Source organism: Dermacentor andersoni, chromosome 7 (genome assembly GCF_023375885.2).
Source record: "Dermacentor andersoni chromosome 7, qqDerAnde1_hic_scaffold, whole genome shotgun sequence".
Lineage (NCBI taxonomy): Eukaryota > Metazoa > Arthropoda > Arachnida > Ixodida > Ixodidae > Dermacentor > Dermacentor andersoni.
The window spans coordinates 102,945,859-102,961,795 of NC_092820.1; the positions used below are offsets into that span (position 1 = coordinate 102,945,859).

A 15,937-nucleotide genomic window follows, 5' to 3' on the forward strand; every position below is an offset into this window, starting at 1 on the left:
GAAAGGCGACCGTTTGCGACCATTTGCGACTGGTCGCTTTGCGACCAACTTGGTCGCGCGACCACTGTAAGTCGCCGGTGTGAATGAGCCCATAGAGGCCCACAGACAAGCAAAATGCACTCGCCTATCGCATTCTTTCAGAGGACGTGACATACTAAACACTCTCCAAATTCGCATACCAGCAGCCAATCCCACACTCCTACCGGTCCCCCGCCCCATACACACTCAACTCATAGCAAAAGCCATCATTCGGAACACCCACGCCACCTATAATTCATCATCATCATCATCATCATCATCAGCCTGGTTACGCCCACTGCAAGGCAAAGGCCTTTCCCATACTTCTCCAACTACCCCGGTCATGTACTAATTGTGGCCATGTTGTCCCTGTAAACTTCTTAATCTCATCCGCCCATCTAACTTTCTGCCGCCCCCAGCTACGCTTCCCTTTCCTTGGAATCCACTCCGTAACACTTAATGACCATCGGTTATCTTCCCACCTCATTACATGTCCTGCTCATGCCCATTTCTTTTTCTTGATTTCAACTAAGATATCATTAACTCGCGTTTGTTCCCTCACCCAATCTGCTCTTTTCTTATCCCTTAACGTTACACCTATCATTCTTCTTTCCAGAGCTCGTTGCGTCGTCCTCAATTTAAGTAGAACCCTTTTCGTAAGCCTCCAGGTTTCTGCCCCGTACGTGAGTACTGGTAAGACACAGCTGTTATATACTTTTCTCTTGAGGGATAATAGCAACCTGCTGTTCATGATCTGAGAATGCCTGACAAACGCACCCCAGCCCATTCTTATTCTTCTGATTATTTCAATCTCATGATCTGGATCCGCAGTCACTACCTGTCCTAAGTACATGTATTCACTTACCACTTCCAGTGCCTCGCTACCTTTCGTAAACTGCTGTTCTCTTCCGAGGCTGTTAAACATTACTTTAGTTTTCTGCAGATTAATTTTTAGACCCACTCTTCTGCTTTGCCTCTCCAGGTCAGTGAGCATGGATTGCAATTGGTCCCCTGAGTTACTAAGCAAGGCAATATCATCAGCGAATCGCAAGTTCCTAAGGTTTTCTCCATTAACTTTTATCCCCTGTTCTTCCCAATCCAGGTCTCTGAATACCTCCTGTAAACACGCTGTGAATAGCATTGGAGAGATCGTATCTCCCTGCCTGACGCCTTTCTTTATTGGGATTTTGTTGCTTTCTTTATGGAGGACTACGGTGGCTGTGGAGCCACTATAGATATATTTCAGTATTTTACACATGGTTCGTCTACACCCTTATTCCGTAGTGCCTGCATGACTGCTGAGGTTTCGACCGAATCAAACGCTTTTTCGTAATCAATGAAAGCTATATATAAGGGTTGGTTATATTCTGCACATTTCTCTATCACTTGATTGATAGTGTGAATATGGTCTATTGTTGAGTAGCCTTTACGGAATACTGCCTGGTCCTTTGGTTGACGGAACACTAAGGTGTTCCTGATTCTATTTGCGATTACCTTAGTAAATACTTTGTAGGCAACGGACAGTAAGCTGATCAGTCCATAATTTTTCAAGTCTTTGGCGTCCCCTTTCTTATGGATTAGGATTATGTTAGCGTTCTTCCAAGATTCGGGTACGCTCGAGGTCATGAGGCATTGTGTATATAGGGTGGCCAGTCTTTCTAGAACAATGTTCCCACCATCCTTCAACAAATCTGCTGTTACCTGATCCTCCCCAGCTGCCTTCCTCCTTTGCATAGCTCCCAAGGCTTTCTTTACTTCTTCCGGTGTTACTTGTGGGATTTCAAATTCCTCTGGACTATTCTTTCTTCCATTAACGTCGTGTGTGCAACGGGTACTGTATAAATCTTTATAGAACTCCTCAGCCACTTGAACGATCTCATCCATATTAGTAATGATATTGCTGGCTTTGTCTCTTAACGCATACATCTGATTCTTGCCCATTCCTAGTTTCTTCTTCACTGCTTTTAGGCTTCCTCTGTTCCCGAGAGCATGTTCAATTCTATCCATATTATACTTCCTTATATCAGCGGTCTTACGCTTGTTGATTAACGTGGAAAGTTCTGCCAGTTCTATTCTAGCTGTAGGGTTAGAGGCTTTCATACATTGACGTTTCTTGATCAGATCTTTCGTCTCCTGCGATAGCTTACTGGTCTCCTGTCTAACGGAGTTACCACCGACTTCTATTGCGCACTCCTTAATGATTCCCATAAGATTGTCGTTCATTGCTTCAACACTAACGCCCTCTTCCTGTGTTAAAGCCGAGTACCTGTTCTGTAGCTTTATCCAGAATTCCTCTATTTTCCCCCTTACCGCTAACTCATTGATCGGCTTCTTGTGTCCCAGTTTCTTCCACTCCTTCCTCAAGTCTATGCTAATTCGAGTTCTTACCATCCTGTGGTCACTGCAGCGCACCTTGCCGAGCACGTCCACATCTTGTATGATGCCAGGGTTAGCGCAGAGTATAAAGTCTATTTCATTTCTAGTCCCGTCATTCGGGCTCCTCCACGTACACTATCGGCTATCCCGCTTGCGGAAGAAGGTGTTCATTATCCGCATCTTATTCTGTTCTGCAAAGTCTACTAATAACTCTCCCCTGCTATTCCTAGTGCCTAGGCCATATTGCCCCACTGCCTTGTCTCCAGCCTGCTTTTTGCCTACCTTGGCATTGAAGTCGCCCATCAGTACAGTGTATTTTGTTTTGACCTTACCCATCGCCGATTCCACGTCTTCATAGAAGCTTTCGACTTCCTCGTCATCATGACTGGATGTAGGGGCGTACACCTGTACGACCTTCAATTTGTGCCTCTTATTAAGGTTCACAATAAGACCTGCCACCCTCTCGTTAATGCTATAGAATTCCTGTACGTTATCAGCTATATTCTTATTAATCAGGTATCCGACTCCTAGTTCTCGCCTTTCCGCTAAGCCCCGGTAGCACAGGACGTGCCCGCTTTTTAGCACTGTATATGCTTCATTTGTCCTGCTAACTTCACTGAGCCCTATTATATCCCATTTACTGCCCTCTAATTACTCCAATAGCACTGCTAGACTCGCCTCACTAGATAACGTTCTAGCGTTAAACGTTGCCAGGTTCACATTCCAATGGCGGCCTGTCCGGATCCAGGGATTGAGGGAGTGCGTTACCGGGATCAGGCCGCACTCCAGGCCTGTTTGTGCAATTTCATCAACACGCGGACTTTTTTTTAATCCGGTGGAAAATTGCGCGGCACTGGAATTTGAACCACGGTCCTCTTGCACGCGATGCGGATGCTCTACCTCTACGCCACCGCCGCTACATTTCGACCCGTCGCAAAGCCCGTGCGAAAGCTCTGCACAAATACTACGGTTCCGAAGCTGACGCCATACGGGTGAACGGGGCCTGCGCGGGCGAAGATGCGGCAGTTGCAGACCTTGACAATACACTCCAACCCACCGCAACTCTCCACCTTCCTGATGCATCCACCCCAGAATCTTTGGAAACGGTGATCGCGCTTGCACTCACACACGCTGATGTCCAGTGCGTCCTTACCAATTCAGCAACAGTACTCCTAACTTTTCCACGAGGCCGAGTCTACGAAACCGCCCCGCCATGTGGAACTGATCTGGGTGTTCTCGCACTTTGCGAAACCCGGTAGCGAAGCCGCCAATGACCACGCCCGAGGTCTCATCAACCGGGAGGTGGCGGATTCGCAGTCGAGCTCTCCCCGGGAGCGCACGCACTCGTTCAGCGTGTGAGCCAGGCATACCGTGCCGAACGGCAGCTCCACCAATCCCTTGACAGTTATCACCTAATATTATGGCTCCGCCTTCAGACTCGCGCTCTTCCTTCCCGCTTCTTCCTCTCCCGCATCCATCCGGGAGCATACACTCACTCCTGTGCTCAATGCACCCACCCCTTCGCTACCCTTACCCACATTCTCCTTGAATGCCCGGTGGACCCTCCCCCGCGGGGCCCGGAGCTCCTGACCACCTGGGAGGAATGGGAGGCACTACTGCGCTCGGCGGACCCAGCCAGGCAGAAGATCGCCACTGGCCGGGTTGGCCACATCATGAAACTCCATGAACTCACAAACGCGTGGAGTGGGGTCGTGCGGGGACCTGGGACCTACGCGTGCCATAATCCCTTGGAAAATAAAGTTGCTTCTCTCTCTCTCTCAGGCCCTCTGACAACGAACTATGCTCAGGCAGCAAGTCATTTCCCTTGAGAAGCACCGTGTTTTATTCCTCCTTTGTCAGGGTTGCTGCTTTTCATTGTACTATTTTTGACGCTTTGTTGAGTACGTGATTGAACGATACGGGCAGCTGTGTAGGCTATTCTGAAGTGCTAGCGCTATATACAGCCTTTCTTCAGTTGTAATCCATTCAACACACACATGTTCTCCAAAGCGTTTTGTGGAATAAACTATTGAAAAGCATTCTTGGGGAAATTGTTCCCAGTCGTTGATGCCTGGCAAGAACGCCAGATTGTGAGCATGCATATTTATGCACTGGCTTGCTTTTCTTTTGAGAGAGACAGATGCGCCGGTTATGCGAAGTGCTATAACCAGATGAATCTCTGTGGGACGCTAATCCAGGTAAAATTAGTCAGCGTACGCGAAACTGCAATCTAAACAAAACATAACTGAAATACTGCACTAAATATTACGTGTTCATTTAACTGAATCGCTGTTTCACATATTCTGGAATTTTCGGCAGAACGCGTGCTACTTTTAAGCAAAAGAAAATTTTTTCCGCGGCTAGGCGGGCGTTAGCAGCAAAAGAAATTCACAAAATAATTTCGTAATGGCTTAAAATGTTCTAATTAACTTTTTATTGCTAACTTAAGTCACATGATGGAATTACGAAATTGAAGCCGACGAGTTCCGAGGTCATGTCTGCTTAGTAGAAATCTCAAGACTAGCTTCACTTTCTAGATGTCTTTCTCAAAAATCTGGCTAAAAATATGTGTTGGCGTCTAAGTTAAAATCGTCCCGAGCTGTTAGAGGCAGGCTTTTGGGAAACTGCTAACTAGAACGAGAAAATATTCCGTAGCGCATTTTCAAATCTCATATCTCAAAAGTACTGCTAGTAGTAAAATTTCTGCGTGTATTCACTATTCCTTGAACATAGACGACCAGAAATCTATGTATGTGTCCCTTTGGTTACCCGCTGTCAAACGTTTTTCGAAACGTGGGACTACCATGTTGGCAAAACAAAAAAAAATTAAGCGACAGTTATGATTGTCCTTAATGCGAAATTTAAGCGCAGCTGCATACGTGTTTTCATTTCGCGATATATTCGCTGGCGCGGACAATCTGTCTGGTGCGGCACATTGCAAACGTAGGGAACTGTGGCGCGACTGCCTCGCTAATCGGGAGATCGCGAGAGGCAGCGCGTGGGTGACGCGTGGGCGTGGTTCACAGCAGCAGCCGCAGACAGACCTTCGCTTATATAGCACTTTGTTTCCATATTTTGTATCGGTCGACGCGTTCGCCACATGTCATCGGTGAGCAGACGACGGTGCGCTACTCTGGCGCCACCTCATAGCGGTTATCGATGCAGAGCCCGTCTCGCGCGTCACTACGCTTTTCTTCTATTTCGCCATACTCTAGAGCTTTCTCCGCTCTCTGCCCCATGCTTTCACTGTAGCCTCTTCCTCCACTTTTCTCTTCGCGCTGTCTCCGATATCGCCGCCTTTCATCCCCTGTTGCGCTCCGCGTTCGCTCTTTCATCTTTCGCTGTGCTCGTTCTCTCGGTTAGGCTATTCACTGCGTGCTTGAAAGTATTCAAGCTATTAAACTGGGAAGGCTTAGGAGTGAGGATCAACGGCGAATATCTCAGCAATCTTCGATTTCCAGATGACATTGTCCTGTTCAGCAACACTGGGCACGAGTTACTGCAAAATGATTGAGTACCTTAACAGACAGAGTGTAAGAGCGGGGTTCAAGATTAATATGCAGAGGACAAAGACAATGATCAATAGCTTGGCAAGGGAACAAAGGTTCAGGATCGCCCGTTAGCATCTAGAGTCTGAAGCAGTATGTTTACCTAGGTCAATTACTCACGGGGGACCCTGATCTCGTGAAGGACGTTTACAGAAGAATAAAAATGGCTTGGAGCGTTTACGGCAGACATTGTGAGATCCTGACTTGAAGCTTACCACTTATGAGGCAGAAACTTGCAGACTGCCAAAGAAGCTCGAAAACAAGTTAAGAACCGCGCAAAGAGCGATGAAACGAAGAATGTTAGGCGTAACGTTAACAGACAGGAAGAGAGCGGTGCTGATCAGAGAGCAAACGGGAATAGCCGATATTCTAATTGACATGAAGAGAAAAAAATGCAGCTGGTCAAGTCATCTAATGCGCAGGTTAGATAACCGGTGGATCATTACAGTTACGGAATGGGTGTCCAAGAGAAGATAAGCGTAGTCGAGCACGGCAGAAGTCTAGGTGGGGTGATGAAGTTAAGAAATTCGCAGGCGCTAGTTGGAGTCGGTTGGCGCCGGACAGGGGTAATTCGATATCGAAGGGAGAGGCCTTTGTCCTGCAGCGGACAGAAAATGTGCTACTGCTGATGATGATATACATGGAAAGAGCGTGGCAGAGAAGAAAGAAGACGTGAGAAACTCGTTTGGACTTTTGCACAATGTCGAATGGGCACAGTGCCCTCTGGAGCTACCTGGGCGGCAACCGCCACATTCACCTCTAGACAGCTGTAATTATCCTGGACCTCCCGCAAAACCACTGCAGAAATTGCTGCGCTTGCATTTCTACTACACCCAAGTCCAGAAGGAAGCTGGCTAGAATGGTAAAGAGGAGGGCGGGGGAGGAGGCAGAGAATGGGGGAACAGGGGGTGTTGGTAGAACCGACGCAGTCCTATAACCATCTTGCCACTCTTCACTCGTAGTTTCCATACAAGGTGAGGGGGCAGGGGAATGGGAAAAGGTCACGTGAGAATACAAGGAAATGCGACTACTATAGACAAGACAACGGTTGCGGGGAAACTGGATTAAATTAAGTTCTAGCTACGGTGATATGACAACCCACTCCTCTCCCTTTAGACCACCACAAGCCCTCACCTTGCTTTCACATTCAAGCTCTTGTTTATGTCATTGTCCACACTTCCGCACTCAAGTTTTACAATGCTAAGCCAACTCACCCAAGTAGCTATTGTGTATCTCACGCAGCGCAAAGCTAGAGCCGTAACCTGGGCGCAATGATGTTTTGTCTGACTCGAGCTTTAAGCTGCAGCGACAGAGAACAACCTTTGGCTCTGCACGTGAGAAGCCCCCTCCCTTACAAAGCGTCCCAAAGAGGTCGTCTGTGAATTAATCTCGCTAAACATCACTCATTAGATTATTATTACTTATCTATATTCTGGCTTCATGCGCCACAGCCCTCGTGGGTATCTTCATCGAGTCAAATTCATCCGCGCCTTGGTCCCGCTTGTGCTACAGAAGAGGAAAGAAGCAGATGAGACAGAGAAATATCTGCAGTTTTTCGTACCAAACAATTTGGTGAAGATTCATGCGTAAGAGACCCCCTCGGTCTATTTCACCAATAAAAGTGTTCGTGTCTTTAAATCAGGAACTGCAAGCACGCTGTATGAATGTGACAGTCTGTAGCGACCGTCCGTCGCTACTTTGACTCCGATTCTCGGAAATCCAGTTTACCTCGCCGTGCCTCGCCGTGGGGGTCATTGGCCACCTGCTCTTTCTTGGAACCGAAGAGCGGCTACCCGACTGGGGCGCCACGACTGTCACTTGGCAAACCTGGCTGTACTCTAGAAGTCTAGAAGCGTACGGTGGTATGACATTATGAGAACAAAGAAAAACTGCGCAAAAAAGAACAAGACAAGGAAAGAACCACACGACACGGGCGCAGACTAACAACTGGTTTAATGCTCCAACGAAGTACTAGGGGATAACCTACAAGTACTAGGGGATAACCTTTCTGCTGTTAACTCGGGCTTCTCGGTTGACATTGAAGAGCTGTTCTATTCCCTTCCCCATGAAGACCTGTTCTGCGCAGTCCGGAACTGTATTGAACGATCTGGCGCTGTGTCTTTCCAGAATGCGTGTGGTATTTCTGTGGAAGGTTTTCTAGAGTTGCTTAAGACATATCTTTCTTCAACCATTGTGAGTTTTCAGGATAAATTTTATGTCCAAAAACGCGGCATTTGTATCGGGTCGTGTGTAGCCCCTGTTTTGTCTGAGATTCTTTTAGCCGAACTTGACCGCTCGCTATCGCGGGTACTTTCTGACGACCGCATCGTTCGTGTGTTCCGATACGTCGATGATTTTTTAATTCTTTTAAATTTAGACCACAACGACAACTTGACACAGGTGGCATCGGAGGTTTTAGCATCTTACAAGTCTGCTTTTGCCAGTTTTAATTTTACTGTTGAACTTCCTGAAAATTCTTGCTTGCAATTCTTAGACTTAAGGTTATTTTTTAATGACCCTGACCACCTCTGCTGGGCTTACATGCCTAGGTCGAAAAAAGCACTTCTACCCTTCAACTCGAGCCATTCGAAGCTGGTCAAGAGGGGGATTGCGTCAACGTGCCTCAGGGCTTCGTTAGTGAAGTCCTGCCCTCATAAGGCTCAGTCCAGTTTTGATGCCCAAGCTGATCGCCTTCGGTCGGCCGGTTTTCCGTTGGCCCTTCTTCGGGCTGTTGCCGAGTCCCTGTTGAAGTCCTTCCGATTAAGTTCAAAGCCTCGTGGGGCGGACCCTCAGGAGAGGAGGAAGTATGAAGTTATGCCCTATGTCCACAGGGTCTCGCACGGCCTGAAGAGGGTCGCGGGTAAATTCGGCATACAGGTTCTCTTTTCGGCACCTTGTAAGCTGTCTAGTCTGTGCAATTTAGTTAGACCTGATAGGAAAAAGAAAATCGAGTGCTGCACTAACCACAGGAACAAGTTTGTGCCCTGAAGAGCGAATGTCATCTATGAGATTCCGCTGAGTTGTGGCAACGTGTACGTTGGACAAACAGGCCGCTGCATTAATATTAGATTGTTAGAACATGCCAATTCCCTAGATGATTCTAGAGGACAGCATCTTCCTAAACATTGCAAGACCTGCAGGCATGACGGCAATGCTTGTACCCCACTTTCCGGCAGGACTAAGATTGTCGGACGCGCAAGGGATAAGAAAGAGCGTGAAGTAATCGAAGCTTTAGAAATCGCGAGATTAGGGCCTGATAAATGTGTTAGCGAAGCTTCCACACATTTGTACCGTAAGGAGTTGGCGTTTCTAGGCTTGACCACATGATAGCGGCATTGGCCTTTGTGGCTGGTGCGCATGCGTTCTGATGTTGGTGGGAAAGAGGCGTTGGAGCATTAAACCAGTTGTTAGTCTGCGCCCCTGTCGTGTGGTTCTTTCCTTGTCTTGTTCTTTTTTGCGCAGTTGTTCTTTGTTCTCATAATGGCTGTACTGTTGTATAAAGCCAGCTGTCAAAACTTGTATTCCTTGCCTCCGCTAAACCGAGCTCCCAACAAATGGTGACGTGGGACATTTATGTCTTTTTCGAGCACTAGCCATGGACGACGCTGCTCCTACTCTTGCTGACCGAGACGACACCACGATTGCGTCTCCTGTCATCGCCGCAGAGCTTCAGCTTCCCAGCTTCTGGCACAACAATTCTCGAGTTTGGTTTATGCAGGTTGACGCTGGTTTTCAACTCCGGCGCATCACTTCACCGACAGTAAAGTACCTGCACGCAGTCGCCGCGCTACCCTCCGACATCGCCGATGCCATAGACGACTTCCTATCGGGTACGCTTTCGGCCAGCGCGTACGATGACCTGGAACGCATCTTCCTGCAGTGCCTCGAGCCATCGCAACTGAGTAGGCTCCAACAACTCCTCTTCGAAGAACTCAGCCACCAACGACTGTCACAACTACTGCATTGTGTGCTTGAGTTACTAGGCGATCACTCCGAAAACAAGGGTAGCTTCCAATTTTGTGCGAGCGGTTCTTGCAACGCCTCCGTGCGAACTGAGCTCGCACGCGTGGCACTGGCGGGTTCCGACAAAATGAGACCCAGTAGGCTAGCTGCACGCGCTGACCGCATATGCGACTGCTCGTCAGCGGCACAGCTACCTATCACCACTGCGAAAGTTTCAAACACAGAAGACTGACTATCGCGCCTGGAGAAAAAAGTCAACCGCCTTACCAGTGCACTGCAGAAGCTGATGACTGGCGGCAACACTGACGACCAACTTCGGCGCAACCGTTCGGCTTCACAGTCTCGCAGTGCACCCAGAGACTCGCCGCAGCAGTTGTGCTAGCACCAACGTCGCTTTCGTGAAGTCGCTGCACTCAGCCCTGTTCGTGGACGGGAAACGCACCGGCTAGTCGCTAACGGCGGCATGCGACATCGGCCCTCGAGCAAGCCCTCTATTCTTCGTAGTCGACTGCATCGCCGGCACTCGCCTCCTCTTCGACATCGGAACGGAGCTGTCTATCGTTACCGCCGTGGCCGCCAATCTCCAACCCGGCAAGTCCACACCCACGCTCCATGCAGCGAACACCACTGCCATCGCATCGTCTGGGCTCCGGTCAATAACGCTATACATCAGACTTCGGCGCTTGCACAGATGCGTGCGTGTGATCGCCAACGTAAGCTTTGCCATACTGGGAGTGGACTTCCTCGGCCATTTCAACCTAGATGTGAGTGTTCGCGATCGGCGCCCAAAGGATAACGTCACACACCTCGATGTACCTGGCCTGCAGTCCGACTTCGCCTCATCTGGCATCCACACGTTTCGGCCGTTCTCAACGTATGACAAGATATTTGCTGAGTATCCACCACTCACGAAGCCCCGCAACAATGCGCTGGCCGTGAAACACAAGATGACGCCTGCCGGCTACGGAGGCTCGCTGGACGGAGGTTCGAAGTCTCCCGCCGTGAGTTCGAAGACATGCTTAAGCACGACCTTATTTGTCCTTCCTCCAGCAGTTAGGGTTCACTTCTCCATCTGCTTGTAAAGCAGGATAGTGGCGACTGGCAGCCTTGGGGTGATTACCAAGCTTTGAATTCCGTCACTACTCCGGATCAATATCCCCTTCCCCACACACATGACTTCGGCGCGCGTCTCGCAGGAACCAAAATAAACAGCAAGATTGATTTGGTGAGCGCGTACCACCAACTTCCTCTCGAAACCAGGGACACTCTGAAAACAGCAATCGCTGCTCCAGTTGGCCTATTTGAGTTTGTCCGTATTCCTCGCGGTTTGAAGAATGCGGCGCAAACTTTTTAGAGGTTCATGGACGAGGTTACACGCGGACTGCTGTTCATTTCCGTCTACCTTGACGACATTCTCGTTGCAAGTCGCACAGACGAAGATGAGAAAGTTCACCTTCGCCTTTTATTTGAGCGACTGGATGAGCACGGCCTGGTCCTAAAGCCCCAGAAATTAATTTTCCCAATTGAAACCCTGAATTTTCTTGGCAATCTTGTTTCACCCCAACGCATCAAGCCACTGGAATCACGGGTGAGGGAAATCGAGGACTTCCCCTCTCCAACTTTCTTCCGAAAGTTACGCGCATTTTTGGTGCTCATAAATTTGCACAGGCGCTTCATACCATCCTGTGCGCAAGTTCTTCAGCCGCTTACCGACCTGCTGCGTCGCGACTCCAAAAAACGCCTACCTTCCACTGGTCCACGGAGCACGAACACTCCTTCCAGGAAGTGAAAACGTGGTTGGCGACCACGGTGTTGCTAATTCATTGTTGCCCGACGCGCCAATTCGCCTAGTGGTAGGTGCATCGACCACGGCAGTGGGCGCAGTAGACTGCAGCAGCACGATGACACAGACTGGAGGCTACTAGGCTTCTTCTCAAAGCACCTCAAACCTGCAGAAGCTCGCTACAGCACCTTCGGGAGAGAGATGTTGACCATTTATGGCGCTGTCAAGCATATCCGTTCTTTTGTTCTTGAAGGCTGTAGTTTTTCTATCCTGACCGACCACAAGCCGATAACCCTTGTTTTCAATAACAACAGTTCTTCGTACTCAGAACGGCCGCGTCGGCAACTTTCCTTTACCTCCGAATTTTCTGCGGATATCCGCGGTATCTCTGGGGCCGAAAATGAGGCAGCTGATGCAGAGGCGTGGATCGGCGCTGCGCCTGCTGGCCCGGTGGGTTTCCAAGCATTAGCCTCCACAAAAGCAAAGCGACCCCGAGCTGCGCCAATTGGCCTTTTCCAGAACTGTGGCGCGCCTCAAGCGGCGACTGCCAGAATCACGACTTGTGGCTCTCTCCACCAAGGCTGCCAACTCGAGGTAAATTTCCACGGAGGAAGGAAACTAAGGAGAAGCCCTGACGTCACTCTTTGTGAAGCAAAAGTGAAGCCGGAATTTGGCGTTGCTCATGGCGATGCTCCGCCTTTTGGGCCACCCTCCTCTCTTGTTTACATCTTTCGCGAAACCACGCCGCGCTACGCGTGGTGTCGCGCGCACTCGCGCAACATCTGGCAGAGCACGGTGCAGGTAACACAGCGCAACAAGACACGGTGACTAACGCAAACCCGCCCACTCAGCGCCATTGCCACGGCCCGAAACCTACCAGAGCAACACGTGTGAGCGCTCAAAACCATAACAACGCCGCCATTGTGGCCCAAAAGGCGTGGCCATACAACAAAAAAACCAAAAAAGCAGCAAAAAAATGAGAACCTACTACGTCATTTCCGCCACACTTTTCTCCTAGCGCGCGGAGGGGGTAGGGCCTCTCCTTAGTTTCCTTCCTCCGTGTAAATTTCCCAGATTAAGGTAAATTTCAGGTATGTGTGATGATAAGGGAAATCTTGTTAATTTGAGGGAAATTTTTGGCTTTGTATATAGCTGGAATCTTATAGGCAATTTATGTTTTTTTTTAGGTAACATTCGAATATCAGCGGCATCGACTACTTTTGGGTTATTCGCTCCAGCCGTTTGGCCGTTTGTTGTGCGATCATCTGGCAACACTGGAGCACTCGAGGAATTTTTTTCTCAAAAATTTTGCAAAAGAAAGTTAATAAAATAGGACTATGTTCTGATGAGGTGCATTACGTCTAAGCCAAAGATGGGGTTGCATTTATCCGTTTGGATATCCCGGTAGCACTTCACCTCGCCAATTTGCTTTGGCCATGGTTTTAGCCCGCAGAACTTATTTTTGCGAAATTTACGCGAGGTGTAAAGGCTATGTAACAATATTTCTCATCGTAAAAACGGAAGTGATGAATAAAACAACGAATATTTAGTAATATATATTTACTTGGGCAAGCTGGTGAAATTTCGATAGAAATAGGAAAATTTCAGGTGCCCGGTAGAGAAATTCTGAATTCGTGGGTTGGCAGCCATGCTCTCCACGCTTTCTTCGACTGCATTATCTCGGTTGTGAATGCCTGTGTTCGCGTGCTGTCGTGTTTCGTATTACTTGCACCGGAGGCATTAATGAAAAATAGCGGTAATGTTGTGGTACGCTATTCGGTAGTAGGTGAAGCTAAGCATGAACATCAACTTTTGTGCTGACAAGGTGAAGAAATTTTTAGGCTCAGGCGGCTCGTAGACTGCCGACCTGACACATGTGCCGCCTGTGGGTGAGCGTGTCATTGAAGCCCTTTTCGGCGCGTTTACGAGCCGTGGGCTGCAAAAGGGTTGGAAGTTTAAGAAGAGAAGTATGTTCGCCGGTTGGAATGTTGTTCTACTCGCCATCCTGCTAGATGTGAGCTTCATATCGTAGGGAGCATATGCCTCTGCTCAATGAAACCTGGGCATTAGAGACAAATCGTTGCCCTCTGCGAGGAAAACATGACATGTGTTGTACAAGCTTACTGCAACTGCGTTGCTGGGTGAGTCCTGAATCTCTCTTTTTTACTCATGCTACTAAAGAGTGCCACTTCCAATCTGCTTGTATAGGAATCATTGCGTCATTCCAAAGGCGTGTCGCGGTTATTTGTGTGACCGTAAGGCGTAGGCGATAAACTGCAATAACTTGGGCTGGTTGGTACATGTCTGTAGAAAACGGAGCAACAGCTCTTGACAATGGGACGTGACTGAGACAGACGGAGCGTTGCGACCACTGCGTTGCAGCGCTTCGTCTGTCTCAGTCACGTTCCGTTGTTCAGAGCTGTTACTCCGCTTTCTACGGCGTAGTTGAATCACGGGCGCATTTTACGAGGTGAAAAACATGTTTAACGAGTTCGTCGCTTCTTTAACTAGACGAGAGTGGACAGAAGTACACATCCGCTTGCCCAGACAGCATGTGCGGACTCAGTTGTTTCCTTCCACAGAACATGTGCGAACGTGTTACCGACTGACGAACCGAACATGCTAGAACAGCACGGGCTGGTCGATTGTAACTATCAGCCTTTCAGAGGAAACCAGTAAAGCCGTCGCACTTAGGATCGGCAACTAATAATATCTTTATTGTTCTTCCATGTCGAGGATTGTACTACGACATTCCTTTTGAAAACTAAACTGTCAAAAGAAAAATTTTGTCATTTATGCATTGTCTTAACTCGCAGGCTCAGTCAAAACTTCCAATACATTGCTGCTCTTCTTTTTGCTCTTGCGAGCATTCGGACGCCATCCTGCACCGGCATGCCTTGCAAATGAATGACTCCAACACAAGGTAAACACACTTGCCAAACGAAAATGCACGTTAATTTAAAAACCTCCCGATGTCGGAAACACCGCGGTATACTGTAAAGGTGCAGCATAGCCCTATACATGTAGGTGTGCGTATTAGCATTATTTGCATGTTAACAACTCTACTCATCGAGACTTCTGAGTCATCTTCAAAAACTAGTGTGTCATGGGCAGAAAGCCAACAGCAAACCCAGCTTGCAGCACAGAGCGTGCGTTCAGGTGAAAAGAAAATGACTTAATGAGAATGGGCACCAACCTTTAATCAATACTACAGTTGTACACATAGGCAGAAAGTCAATCGAATCATGCATCAAAAACTGCTAGGCTTCAAAGAATACTACACGCTTTTTTTATGCTTTCAGGTGACAACATAACTTTCTGCAAGCTTGTGGGGAACAAGGCCGTGCTAGCCGAGGCAAAGAGGAAACTACCATCTGGCTTCCAGTCAAAAGGACATTCTGCACTTAAGAACTTCAGAAAAAGGAGGGCTCAGTGGGCTCCACATTTGTTCTGGAATCGGTAAAGCGCTAGCAAACCAGCACCCGTGCACAACACCAGTGGAATCGCCGACATTGTGGACCTCCACTCAAGGGGATGCTTGGCATTGTTTGCCAACTACTGGACACAGCAGGTGCCACTCACATCTGCAGAGAGAGCCAAAATTTACATGGATACGGTCGTCCAGAGTAACAATCTATTATGGAAAGCTGAAAGAATTGGCCTGAAAAACGCCTGACAGAGTCTAACGTTCACAGAAAAATGCGCTGCATAAAATCCGATGGATTTGTTAAAGACATTTTGTATCCTCGCAAGAAAGACAACCTTGGACCAAGTGACCCAAGGCTGGATGGCCTCCGAAATTAAGCGGTAGCTGCAGAAAATTACAGTGCAATAATGCAGCTGTATGATAAAGACGTTGAGGTCTTTGGCACAGGACTTCATGCTCATGAAGTTCATCCCTTGATAGTGGCATCATCAGACCGCTTGGTCAGAGAAGGGAACTGAGACGGGGCTCCTCAAGGTAAAGTGCCTTTCCTCGAAAGCTGGGTAGACAATTACCGAGGCATGCCAAGACAATACATTTTGCTCGAAAGTGGTTGATTGTGTTGTTACATTAAAAAAAGACCATCCCTACGCTTTTTTCAAATTCAGGGACAACTAGTGGCCACCAGAAGACATGGTGCGATTTTGTTTTCTGGACGAACAGAACTTAGCTGTTGCTTAGTACCTTTGCGGAAAGAATTTATTTTGGCAGAGATGTGTGGCATAAAATGCTGCAAGCCCCGATATACTTTCACAAAGCTGCCAT

General features: G+C 48.3%; 1 protein-coding gene across 1 annotated transcript in view; it reads left to right on the forward strand.

Moving 5' to 3' along the window:
- Positions 1 to 4,455: 4,455 nt before the first annotated feature.
- The window catches only part of LOC126534741 (protein spaetzle-like), a 44,440-nt gene continuing 32,958 nt past the window's right edge, over positions 4,456 to 15,937 (forward strand). Inside the window, exon 1 of the mRNA XM_050181986.2 lies at positions 4,456 to 4,592. Within this exon, the coding sequence (XP_050037943.2) occupies positions 4,491 to 4,592 (102 nt within the window). The 5' untranslated portion in view covers positions 4,456 to 4,490. The remainder of the gene's footprint in view (positions 4,593 to 15,937) is intronic.